Here is a 13627-nt window from a genome sequence, read left to right as displayed (position 1 = left end):
TAAAACTAATTTTGTATTTATAAAACATTTTTTTTTATTTATAAAAATTATTTTATTATTTTTTGTATTTTAAATATGTTTTCTATTTCAATTTTAATTTTATATTTTCGAATTTCAATTAAAAAAAATAAATTTATAATTTTTTTTTTAATTTTGGAAATATTCCGAGGAAGTTTATCCCTCGGAATATTCCGACGACATCTTCCTCGGAATATTCCGAGGAATTTCCGACGAACTTGTGGTCCTCGGAAATTCCGAGGAAATAGGGTTTCCTCGGAATTCCGTCGGAAATTTCCGAGGGATTTCCGAAGAAAGATGAATTTCCGAGGAGTTATTTCCGAGGACTTTTTTCGTCGGTATGTCGTCGGAATGACGTTATTCCGACGACATACCGACGATTTTTTCCCTCAGTATGCCGCTGTTTTCTTGTAGTGTACGGAGCTTTGCACATGGCCAATCATTTTTTTTCTTTTTACATTTCCTTAAAATGACTATTCTGAATGTTATTTGTATTGTATGTCAGTTTAATGTGAAAGGGATAAAACGAAATCATACATAGTCGAACGTCTTAACAATATTTAAACCCTAGTCTCTTCTAATACGATTATATACATACGGGTAGATCAGGAGCGGACGCACGTGTTGGCTTGTGGGGTCACTTGACACCACAAATATGCTATAATTTAAGTTTTGTAAGCTGTGTACAGTAGATAACAGTAGCCTATTTGGTTTAAAAGTTTTTACTTGAACCCCTAAATCTGTGTTCAAATCCCCTTTATGACATTTTCTTAATATTTTTGACCCCACATAAATCATTTTCTGGGTTCGCCACTGGGGTAGATAATAGATAACCAAACATTACTCCACTATCACCAGCTAAATACAAATTCTGGAAAAGGGTTCAAAAATAAAAGAATTTTCTAACTACGAGTCTACGAACCACTATTTTTTACTCACTCGCCTAGTAAATAGGTAACAACAGGCTTATACAAGCATAATCAATGAAAATTAAAGGAATGATTCATCCACTGAACTAAACTGGTGGGATTAGTGACTTTATTTGGAATTTGGTCAGCTATATAATCGTAATACAGGATTCGTGTGATCTGCAGTTTAATATTGTCACATAGGTTCTCCGTTTCTCACTTAATATAATTAGAAATTAAATTATTAAAGTGCTTGAGGACTTTTAATAAAAATTTATATATTCATTCACATGTACATAACTGTTTTTAGGTCATTTGAAAGACTTTCTATAGAAGATGTGATCTCTTTTTATTAGTTGCACTTGCACCCACTTCTGTACTTTAAAGTAACTACAACGAATGATGAATAAAATTTTACAAGAATAGATAAGAATGCATAGAGTAAAGCAATAAATAATGGAGATATTCAAATATATGGATGAAATAAAGAAAACTTAAAATAAAAAGATAGTTTGTTTGAATGCCAATATTTTCAAAACCAAATATCTCTATAATATTATTTGACAAGTCAGTTTCAAAAATGTCTTACCCATATTAAATTTTAAAAAATTCAGTTACACGATTATCTTTAATGAATTAAAATTAATACCTAATTGTCTTTTAAGTTAAATTATACCTAACTATTGCTTTTATTTCATTTTTATTAATAACATTTTAATTACCTTTTAAGTTAAATTTCCTCTTTCGAAAATCATAAAAATAAGAAAAAAGGAAATATTTATAATATATTTTTATATATATATGACGAATTTTATTTTTCTTACTTTACATTTACCTCAAACAGCATACATAAAAAAGTAAATATCTATAATTTTCAAAATATGTAGGTATATAAAAGATAATTTACAAAAAAAAATGACAAATAAATTAATTTAATTTTTTTTTCAAAACTAACATAATTATTATGATTTTCTGACCAAAGGATAAAAAATACTCTAAACAACATAAACTTATAATCTAATATCATATTATTTTTCAAATCTCATGCCTAATTAAGAGTAAACATAAAATTATTAAATAATGTTTTACTTAATTTTCATACATATAAATTATAAAATGTCTTAAATTTTTTAAACAGGTTGTTAACAAATTAATTAAATTTGGTTAATTTATAAATATTTATATATGTACATGAATTTTCAAAATAGTAAAGGTTATGTTTATTAATGGAACTCCAACATCATATTTTTGTTTCTTATTTTTCAAAATAACATACAAATTTTATAAATTTAAAACTCTAGGAGCATGAAACAAAATAAATGAAGTTATTAGATAGTAATATAATTTTAACTGTATTAAAATAAAACAGAAAAATCGCTGTTCAGTTTGAAACAATACATGCAACTCAATGTCTCCAAAATGAACTCTTGAACTGATCTAAAATATTATATTTGAAATCAAATACCTAATTAAGATTGAAAACATAAAGATATATACATTTTATATTTTTGGATATAATTATGTTATAAAATTGTAATTAATCGTGAAGTTTCAAAATATTTCCGATTTCTTTTGCTTATACAACTCTCAGTCCCTCAACACTTCAATTTTTGATATTTTCATCTAAAATGAAATATATCAAAAATTAAAATTTTACAAGTATTTATTATGAAGCTCGGACTTTATATTTTTTTATTTTCTAAAAAACAAGGTATATCAAATTATAACAACTTGTATAAATATCTTTAAAATATAAGAGAATAACCAAAAAATGAAACTAAAAATAATACTTTAATTTAACATAATTAAAAATGGTGAGCTCAACATACCATACATAAACCAATATAAATTAGTACGCATGAAATAACATATCTAATTAAAATGATACATCATGGTACTTAATATAATCTTTTATTTATTCTTGATAATAAATAAAAACGACTTAAAACTTATGAGCAAACGAGTAATTATATATATATATATATATATCCATGCAAGAAAACATAGTGAAACTTAATACAATTTTATTTTTGTATCATCAATATAAATGATAAATTTACTTAAAATTTATAAAACAAAAGTGAATATTAACAGTTTTTATACTTTGATTATTTGTAAATATTATATATGTGCGTGAGTACGGGAGAAACACTTAGTTCACCAATAAACATGCATATTTATTCATTAAACATCGATAATAACTATATGGTCTTTACTACTCTTCAAGACTTCAGTATAGTTATGCATTTGTGGATGAAAGTTCAGACATAAATATTGATTAGCAATTAATTGTTAGTTAAAATAATATGATTTATGTAACACCAATTTTTTGTGCAATTCATATGAACTTTTATCCTTATATAATTTTTGTTAAGAGTTCCCAATTTATAATAAATCTATGAAAAATATAAAATGTTTATTGTTATTTAAAAATAAATCTAGTAATCTTATGTAAGTGTTAGATGAGTGTGATCAACTCAAAATAAAATAACCCAAACATATGGAGTTGTAACTATGTATGGATTTCCGTAAATTTTTGCATGAACATGATCAATTCAACTGTTTGATACGATTAGAAACAAGAAAGCAGTACTGAACACTTCATAATAATATTGTAAGCCAAAAAGAACTTCATAATATTGGGTCATTTGCACTAACACACATATCATTGTTGAAAACAATTAAAAATATCTTTTTTTTTACAAAATTTAAAAATATCTTTACAAAGCAAATGATTTCAAAATAAAATATTTGTATTTGCAATTTAGTACAACCAAGAACCGTGAGAGTGAAAAATATACAATAACGCTATAATTTCCCTTGAGGTGGTGGGGGTTATTAGTGTGGGTGGGACATTGAGTGATAACAACACATTAACCGTTTCATCTAACAAAAAGACAACTAAAACTCACAATAAAATAATACCCTTGTTAAATATAACAAATAGTAATTTTTTTTTTATAATCTTTGGGGTGATCCCAAAAACTTTCTAAACCCAAAGATTAATCACCAAGAGGTCCATAGAAATCCGAGTTTTCTTGCCACTTAAGACGTCTAAGGGTGGCCAAGGAGAATCGAACTCAGGGCGGAAGCTAACAAATAGTATATATATAAGAAAATTATTGATTAAAAAGGCCCCGGAAATTTATGTGCACTTTGGTTTAGATGTTTTTTTTTCTGAGAAACACTTTGGTTTCCATGTTCCATATGTTCCCATCAGATATATGATCTTTAGTTGTTTGTTTAAGCTGAAAACAATAACGTGGAGTGCCTTTTTCTTTGCCTTTGCAGTAAATATCTGTCCATCGAACTATTTGGAATATACTTCATCATAGTAACATAATATAGTTGCAAAATCAACAAAATAGTAGTATAAGATAATATAAAATTTATTACTACAAATAATAAACAAAATCGTTATAAAATTTGTGTTTGTATTTTGTAAGTTGGTACTCAAGCCTTGCTCTCATCCCAAATAAATGTGACCTCCCATGCTTTCTCGATCATTATGGCATCCGGTTCATGGTAGCTTCACTTCTTGGTGATTATGCGTTGGTCCTAGAAGTTCTTAATATTCTTGTTCGTCCTTGCTTTTAAGTTTATGTATTATGTTTTGTTATTGGTTTTGTTACTTGGGGGAAATCTTCGCGTCGCCGGTTTATGGCTCTGGAAAGAGTGGGTTCTTTGCCAGTTTAGGTTTTATTTGTAAAAAACTGCAGTTCATCCGTTCAAATATAATCGACAGATGGCCAAAAAAAAAAATATTTTGTAAGTTGCAAGTTGTATCTGCTGTTTACTAAACCTGTCTGATACTCTGTCGTTCACTCTCAGCCGTTCAAGATGACCACAGTGGGACCCTAGGTTACGTCGCATAATATTTTTTTTTTTTTTTTTTTTTTTTTTTTTACGAAAGGTCCTAGCAGTCTTAGCCAAAAAATCAGCAAACAGATTGCGCACTCGTGGCACATAGGTTATTTTGAAGTCCGGGAAGCAAATCTGCAGCGTTTCTATCTTCTCCAGTTCTGTCGCAAAGCTTGGCCACACATGAGGTTCCTTTATCATTGAAATCAGCTCCTTGCAGTCTGTTCCAAAGCTCTGGCATGGCGAGTGTTGAAGCATATTCTCCATCGCCCAACGCAGTGCTTCTACCTCCGAATGCAAAGCTGATTCACATCGAATGAAATTCCGTGTTCCCATAAGTTGTGTGTTCTCCCCGCTATCCATCCAGACCCATCCACATCCACTAAAGCGATCTGAAGCTGTCCAAGATCCATCTAGTAGACAAATATTACCCAAGCTTAAGAATTGGTTTTCCTCATTGCTGATGGCCTGAACTACTGGCGATATCATCTCGTTTGCATTGAACCAGGCTTGACATTCACTTTCTGCATATCGAACTATTTCCAAGGGGTCTCTATCTATTCCCCTAAAAAGTTTGTCATTACGTCGCATAATATTACAAGTGGACTCTTGCTTTTGTTTATTAAGTGACTTCCATTATTTAAGAGAAAAATATTTAAACTTAGCACGACCTCATAAAGAAGAATATCTCAACAATTATAATGAAAATAACAATAAATTATAGAGTGAATCTATAAAAAAAGAACAATATTTTGAAAGAGCTCTTCTGAGTGAACATTAAACTAAAATTCTTGATAAATATATATAATCATGTTTTGCGCAAAATTAAAATCCAGAGCTAGAATTTAATTTTGTTACATTATATTTGTAATTATGAAAATTATCCAATATAAACTTTCTTATGTCTTAACATTTTTCACCAGAAAAAAAATCCTTTCTTATGCTAATATTTATCTTTGATGGACTATCAGACAGTCATCCATTCAAATCCATTTAATAGTTTTTTTTTTTGAAACACCCATTTAATATTTAGTTTATTTATTTAGATCAGAAACAAAGAAAGAAAGTTACTTGTTAATCACTTTTGATGAAAAAAAAGAGTTACTTGTTAACACTTGAGTAATCGCGGAATGGCGGAATTACAGAATAAAATTGGTGGAATCTAAAACTTGCTGGATAAAAGTTGTAGAACAAAAATCTAGTGTGATTGAATAGTTTTCTTGAGGAATTTCTCAATGAAAATTATTTTAAAATTTTATTATTATTACATACCATTATTGTTCTTCTAAATTTGGATACATTCATAATAGATAAAGAAAACTATTGATGTTGTGAAGTCCAAATCAAACTTGCAATCTCATTTCTAATAATTTGCATATATTGACCTTCATTTCTTTCTTCGTCTTCCGCTTGCATTGCCCTTTGACTCTCGTTGTTTTCTTGTTGCCCATCAATATCATCTTGAGATGCATGATTAAAATCAATATCTGGAAACTGAGATATTCTAATGAAGTTGTGTAGTGCCATAGTAGCTTGAACCACTTTGTTTTGTATTTTCTTATGATATCTGGGGTGGTCATCCAAGATTCTCCATTTCTTTTTCCACACGTCAAAAGTACGCTCTATAACTGAGCGAAGTGAAGAGTGTAGCTTGTTAAATGTTTCCTCCTGATTACGCGGTGGTCCACTTGTTCGAAATTGTTGGAGATGGTACCTCGGACCTCCACGATATGGTGCTAGAAATCCTTGCTTATTTGCATATCCGGAATCTACAAGATAATATTTTCCTTGAGGAGGCTTTGGAAAAGTCAGATCATCACTCATTGCCATCATTAACACTCTTGCATCGTGGGCAGATCCTGGAACCCCAATCCATGCATATTTAAATAGCATGTGCACATCACAGATCGCCAAGATATTAAGACTTGTGTAGCCATGTCGGTTCCAAAACATCGATGCTTCTGTTTTTGCACTTTAACAGGAATGTGTGTCCCGTCCATTGCTCCTATAAACCCTCTGATGTAAGGCCAATAATTGGCGTTGGAACTTAACGCCTGTGAAACCCTTTCAAGATCTTGTTGTGATTGTGCTGGAATTAACTCACCAGCAAGTGAAAATCATGCTTCAAGGACTTCATGAAACTTCCTGTTGATGGTTTCTTGAGAATGCCCGAGAATGATAGCAACAAAACGTTGTACCATATTATGTGCACATATCATCAGAAAAGACGCTACACTTTCGTCGACACATATGTGCTTTGTGTTGCGGAGACCATAATCAAGCTGTAGTTTTTGACACAGGGTTTTGAAGATGCGATTATCCATCCTTATCAAGTTGTGACAACTTACTGGATCTTCATATATGTGACTTTTGATTAAACTCCAGCCTGCCCCCCCATTCTTTTCCCATTGGCTTTCTGTTGTAAGTCTTTTGATAGTGTTTGATGATTGGCATAATGAGTGACTCAACGATAATATGATCCTCTAGATGCAAAAGCTCCGACAGCTCATTCTCGTTTAGCATGTCTAACCCTTTTGAGTGCAACTCATTTAAACGATCCCTCTGAAGAAAATAATATAAATAGAAGTTAATATTCATAATATAGAAGAAAGTCAAATTCAAAAGATAGAGCTAGTCGAGTACAAAGATAGTCTAATAATAATTAAATCTATGCTCTTAGTCAATATTCATTGTTTCATTCTCCACCCCTAGCAAATCTCTAAAGCCACTTGTCATGTAACCATTTAACTCGTTTTGTCCATCTGCGTCTTCATAATTACTACTGCTTGGGTTATTGTTAGATAATCCACCGCTTGGAACACCATAATTATTATTAGTTCCACGTGTTCTTCCTTCTAATCCACCAGAGACCCCCACAAAACCATTGCATCTAAACCTGTTTCATAGTCATTGAAACGCTCTCCATCTTTGCTAAATCCAGTAATTGCTTCAAGCCAATCAATCTTCTCCTCCTCCTCTAATGCAACAAACGCTGATGCATAGTTGGCTTGGGTAAGGCACCGTACTGCAGCTCGCCAAAATGGAGTACGCTTGGGGATATTAACACGTCTAAGAGCATTAATGGCATCTTGGTACAAAAGGATGGCACCCCGTCGTTCACGATACTCCGTAATAAAATGAGCACTATTTTCAATCACGTTTTCAATGGCAGACCTTCGTCGAGGTTGTCTTCCACGCCTTGAAGAAATTTGTGCTCCATTTGGTGGTTCCGTTACGTCTTCGTTTTGGTTTGTGTCTGCCATATCTTCTTGTGTGCTATGGTGGTAGCCATCATCTTCTGCGATTTGAGTATTCGGAACTGTTTCTTCGGTCTCAGTCAGATTTATCGTTTGTTGATTTAGGCGACTTAAACTTGGTGACTGAGCTGGTTCATCACCGACTCTGCAGTTTCTAAATACACTTTCCATGAGATCAAGACATACAAGAGGATGTTTTTTGATACGCAAGGCGTCGGGTATCTCCTGTTACCATCATTTAAAAAATATTTAGTTCAAATCACAATAAAACCGTAAAACAATATGTAACAAAATAATATTTGAAGTCATACCTCACTACGTTCTTGCCACCATTCCTCTGGCATGTCGATCTCACCAGTGTCCTCTTTGATTGTAACTCCGGTACGGTTTTTTAATCGCATATAAACGGTATAGCGTTTCCTTTCATAGTCATAATGGTTTTTGATTTTGTTGTAATTATAATTTTTACCAGTCCTTTGATAAAACTCGGTAACTAATCTCTTTTTACCCTCCTTACTAGGATGAAAATTTACATAACCATCCATTTTCAGTTCACGGTCATATATTTCTAAAAATACTTTATGCATGTGATCCGACCATAGCTTATTTGGCTACAATGTTTCATACATTTAAAAATAATAATAATAAGATTTCTATATATGCACAAATCTAAAAGATTAATAAACAATTTGCATGAAATGATATATATGTATTTATTGGTCAAAACATATCTCTCTGGTGTTTGGGATGTTCGAAGCACGTTGATGCATAGGTGAAGAATCCATAGAACATGCAAATTCTTTAGAAACTTTTTTTTTCTATTTTGTTGTTGTGTTTTCACTCCAAGATACAAATCTAATTTATAGACACATCATTAAATATGTAACCAAACAAATCAGTATGTTTTAAATATTGCATTAAGTGATTGATGGTGGTTGAACCAATAATAGCTATTGGTTAATTAATTTTACATACGTGAAAGAAGATGGTAGTTGAATTTCTCATGCAAAGGTAATTGTTGATGGTTGTATACAAATGCTTTTATGTAACTGAGGTAGAGAGATAATTAATTTTTAAAAGTTTCAGCAAATAAATGAGAAAAACACACTTATTCACTTATTGCAAGTTTACTTGAAAAAAATTAAGCAAAAACTCAACATCTGTGGAATGGCGTTTTACTTTGCATTCCATGTATTTTCTTGATTGGTAAATTTTTTGCGGAATCACGTTTTTCCGCCATTACGCGATTACGCAAGTGCTACCAATCAACGCCCTAGTCGAAGTTTCTTTTAACCAAAAGTGTGGCAAGTTGCTAACATTATTGTCTTCTCGAAAGTTCGACCTGTAACACGTGCCGTTGAAGAGCGCGTCACGAGATTTACCTTAGTTTCTTACAGCGAATTCATCATACGTGTGAGGGCAATTAGGGTTGGACATGAATAATCGTTACTTGCCTTATATCTGCTATTTGATCTATATTTGTCTCGTTTTTCAAGTATTCGTCGTTGTCAAATCAAGTATTAACTCTTTGAGTTTTGCTACTTGCAAGAACAATGCGAGTAACAATTATCACAAAAAAAGTTACAACTCGTTTTGATATTACTTGTTACTTGTTTTAGACTGAAAAAAATGATAACTAAACCATAAAAAACAAAGTCATAAATAGATATTTCTTTGTTGTAAGAAGCAAACAATACTTTCTTATCGAATTCCATCTTTTTTTATATTAGGTGCAAATATTTTATTTAAAATAACTCTCATGTTTTTACCAAATAAAGTAAATAAAACAAACTTTCATAAACTTTTCTCTTAAAATATTATCTATCAAGTAACTTTTAGAAACTTAGAAATATATCCAAGTAATTAATAAATACTTGTAAGTAGCAAGTAATCGAACAAGACAAATAACTTGCAAGTAGCATATTTTGGGATAAATATTCGAAATAACAAATACTCGTTTCCGACAAGTCAAGTATAAATAAAAATTTATTATTCGTTCAACGCAAACCAGGTATAAGTGTACATAAAATAACAAGTACCCACCTTGCGCAATGGTAGAGCTTAGGAGTCGGACGACTGGATCTTTATAATATCCACATAATTAGACAATAAAATATTAAAAATTTCAGGTTCTATCGTGTTCCGAAAGGTCCTCATCCTCCTCCACCTTCGTATCAAAGTGACTTAGATTCTTTTAGATTTGACCAAAATACAAAAACAGATGGTGGAAATTTAAATTCCTTTTTCATAAGATGACCGAATATTAAAGACTTATATTGGACGAAAAAGACATTTATTGAACACAGTATTTTTTCCCACGCAATTTCTTATAGTAAATTATTGTAAAACTAAATTTATTCCAACTTTCATCATTCTATTAATTTATTACAGTTGATATTAAATGAAATGCTATAAAAATATCGTAGTAGAAAACATTATGTAGTTGGAAGAAACCCTTTAGTATAGTTAAAACATAATTTCTAGTAATCTAATCTGTAGTGAGTTGGCTTTTCTCTCATTCTTTCTAGGTTTAGCTTAATTGCTCAAAAACCTACAGCTAAAGTGTAAACTAAAAATCGTTTTATTCCATCTTAAATTGTAAACTGTACGACCTAAGAAGTCATAGATTTGTATTGGTTTCATGCATTTTCAGGAGAATGTCTTTTACCCAAAAAAAGAAGTAAGACTATTACCAGGACATTCCAACAAATTATAGCAACCGAATAAGAATCGCAAAAATAATGGAATGAATTTGAAATACAATATTACAATAGTGATATCAAAAATAAAGAATGGATCAACGAAGATGTTAATTAATCTTGGGAAAAAAAAAATTTAGGCCAAAAAAATAATAACTATGTCTCTCGTTAGACTAATCTTATATATTTTATGTTCCATTAGACTAATTATTTTCAAAATGGAAATAATGCCCTTAATTTCAGTTATAAATTCGAAATTACAATTAACAAAACATTTGTTAAATATTAAATATAATAAATAATTAAAGTAACTAAAATAAATAACATTAAAATCCTCAAATAAAAGAAACTCTATCTCCACTATTTTTTTAATTTTTTTCTTCTGAAAATCTATTTTATTCATATATGGAAACTAAATATTTCCAAATAATTTTTTCCATATTTTTTGGAACTTATTATTCTTACCCGTAGAATACAATAAATCTGTAGAATTCGGTTTCTACAGGTTTTTAAATTTATAGTAATGTGTACTAAAGGTTTTTAAATTTATAGTAACGTGTAGATTTTGATTTCTACAGGTTTTATTTACAGTAAATACGTAGAACTCAGTTTCTACAAGTTTTTAGATTTATAGTAATGTGTAGATTTCGATTTCTGCAAGTTTCAGATTTATAGTAATCTGTAGATTCCGATTTCTACAAATTTTAGAGCGATAAGTTAAGCGCGGAATGTGTATTCTAAATATGTTTGGAGTACTATTATTTACATAGATCACGTATTCTAAATATAGTAGATTCAATGGAAAAAATGGATTTCAATTTCTACTTCGTAGAATGCCAATTCTAACAAAATTTGAAATTATGATTTAAACATTTTTAGAATTGGAAAAAAATATCACTAAGTTCATATAGGTATTTCATAAGATCAGTATAACTATTTTTCAACTTTTTGTTTGTTTGTAAAACTATTTATTTAATTTATTTTCAAAAATACTAAAGAACATCAGAGACAAAATGGTACAAAATAGAAATTAGTCTAATTGGATATAGTTACTATTTTTTTGTCCAAAAAACAATTTTCCCATTAATCTTTCCATTCTGTATTATGCTACTGCATGTGGCTATTAGATTACCCAAGATAATACATTTTCTGGAAAATAAAACAAAAGACGAACCAATGGATTTGAAAAAACTTTGTTCTGAGCTAACGAAAATTGTAGGGCATTTAGTAAGAAACAGAAAATATAGAAGCCATATTGCACAATTTTATTATTTATTGTCACATTCTTTTGTACTTTCTCCTCGCAAATGCTATATATATACTCCTCCATTTCACTCGGTCTGAAACTTATAGCAAAATCTATAACATTTAACTCCTTAATAATAATTATATTATTATTATAAGTAACCAAATTTAATTAAGCGACAAGAGGCTGTGGCTGAGTTGCATGGCAAGAGGTCGAAATCCGACGACGATGAACCGGAGCGATCGATACCTTGGAAGCTACAGTTACGGTGACAGTCACGGAACCTCCCTCACCGACGAATTAGAGCTCGCCGAGGAAGACATCTGGTCACCGGCAGTCATTCACGACACCGAGACAGAAGATTCATACAGCGGGTGGAACTTAAGTGCTAATTCTATGAAAAGTGGGCGCGTGGGAGGACTCTCGCTTACTTTCAAGAGCTCCTCAAACGCACCGTCGTCATCTCCGATGCTCGTGCAGCAGATCCACGGCGGAGTAGGCGAAGGAGGAGAAATCATGCGGAACTTGGCGTCCTCAGCGCCGGTTAACGTGCCGGATTGGAGTGAGATATATCGAGTCAACTTGGTTGAGTCAACACACGAGCTTGACGGTGACGACGAGGAGGAACCGGGGATGATGCCGCCTCACGAGTACCTTGCTAAGAGCCAAGCACGGCGGAGCAGGAAAATGGGAGGCGGTGGGGCGTCGATGTTTGAGGGTGTAGGAAGGACTCTCAAAGGCAGGGAACTAAGGCGTGTTCGTGATGCAATTTGGAGCCAAACAGGGTTCTACGGCTAAGAAATTAACAAATAACAATATTCTAGATTTCAGTTAAAATATTTGTTTTGGCAGAATAGAAGTAATTTTGTAATTTTCGAAGTTTTTTTTTGCCTTTAACGAGCCAACAAATTCAAGTTCCTCTTATGATGTTGCCTAAAATTCAAAAATCATTTTGTCTTATGCTAATTAGTTTAACTAGCTCTGAGTTAAAGATTATTAGTTTCATTATTTTGTAATAAAGAGACATTAATCTGTTGAATCTGGATATCAGTTCGGTTTTATGTTGTTTTTTGGTTTTTAATCTCCCAAAATATAACTATCATTTTAAATCAATATTTATTTGGTTTGTTCGGTTAAAATGTTTGATGTTTTAATTTTTTTTCCTGTGATAATCAAAAATTACTATTATTTGTTTGTCTTCATGTTATGAATCTTAGATAGTGGTGATGTGGAACCAATAGTTTCATATTATAGTTTCTAAACGGATAATAGTTAAAAAAAAAAGAAAATTATTAAGACAAATCATTTTACTACAATTTGGTCGATAGGGAAAGAAGCATTAAGAAAAAAAATATTTTAACTTCCAAAAAAATTAGATATTTTAGTTGTGGGAAATACTTAGTTATAAGGGGCTCACGTCAATGTGCATATGTATGTGTATGTAAAAGTATATAAAGATGGTTGATAAATATATAAAAATACTGTTAATTAATATTAAATGACATTTTTTTCAAAATAATACATAAAAAATAAAATTCTTAAAATTAAATTATTTAAAAACAAAAATACTGTAAAATTTATATGAACTATAATATATAACTTATATATAATCCTTTAAATATATGTATATATATATAT

The 13627-nt window shown here is 30.9% G+C and overlaps 2 protein-coding genes across 2 annotated transcripts; one reads left to right on the top strand and one right to left on the bottom strand.

The window, feature by feature from the left end:
• Positions 1-7463: 7463 nt before the first annotated feature.
• On the bottom strand, positions 7464-8050 carry LOC106314367. The gene is made up of 2 exons (XM_013752245.1): positions 7684-8050; positions 7464-7642 (listed from the first exon to the last, which is right to left on the bottom strand). The coding sequence occupies exons 1-2, from the start codon at positions 8048-8050 to the stop codon at positions 7464-7466; spliced, it is 546 nt and encodes a 181-aa protein (XP_013607699.1).
• A 4061-nt stretch (positions 8051-12111) lies between these two features.
• LOC106316948 lies at positions 12112-12835 on the top strand. Its single transcript, XM_013754812.1, has one exon. It carries the CDS (start codon positions 12191-12193, stop codon positions 12785-12787), a length of 597 nt encoding a protein of 198 aa, XP_013610266.1. The 5' UTR covers positions 12112-12190; the 3' UTR covers positions 12788-12835.
• Positions 12836-13627: the final 792 nt, after the last annotated feature.

The sequence above is a fragment of the Brassica oleracea genome, chromosome C9 (genome assembly GCF_000695525.1).
Source record: "Brassica oleracea var. oleracea cultivar TO1000 chromosome C9, BOL, whole genome shotgun sequence".
Lineage (NCBI taxonomy): Eukaryota > Viridiplantae > Streptophyta > Magnoliopsida > Brassicales > Brassicaceae > Brassica > Brassica oleracea.
Note: the sequence above shows the minus strand (reverse complement) of the source record. Positions and strands in the feature narration are given on the sequence as shown.

Excerpts from the sequence above, each read along its gene's own strand:
- LOC106314367 (XM_013752245.1), bottom strand. The coding sequence starts at position 8,050 with ATGGCAGACACAAACCAAAACGAAGACGTAACGGAACCACCAAATGGA. Across the intron at positions 7,643-7,683 it reads TTTCAATGACTATGAAACAG|AAGGAAGAACACGTGGAACT; the intron begins GTTTAGATGCAA and ends CTGGTGGATTAG.
- LOC106316948 (XM_013754812.1), top strand. The coding sequence starts at position 12,191 with ATGGCAAGAGGTCGAAATCCGACGACGATGAACCGGAGCGATCGATAC.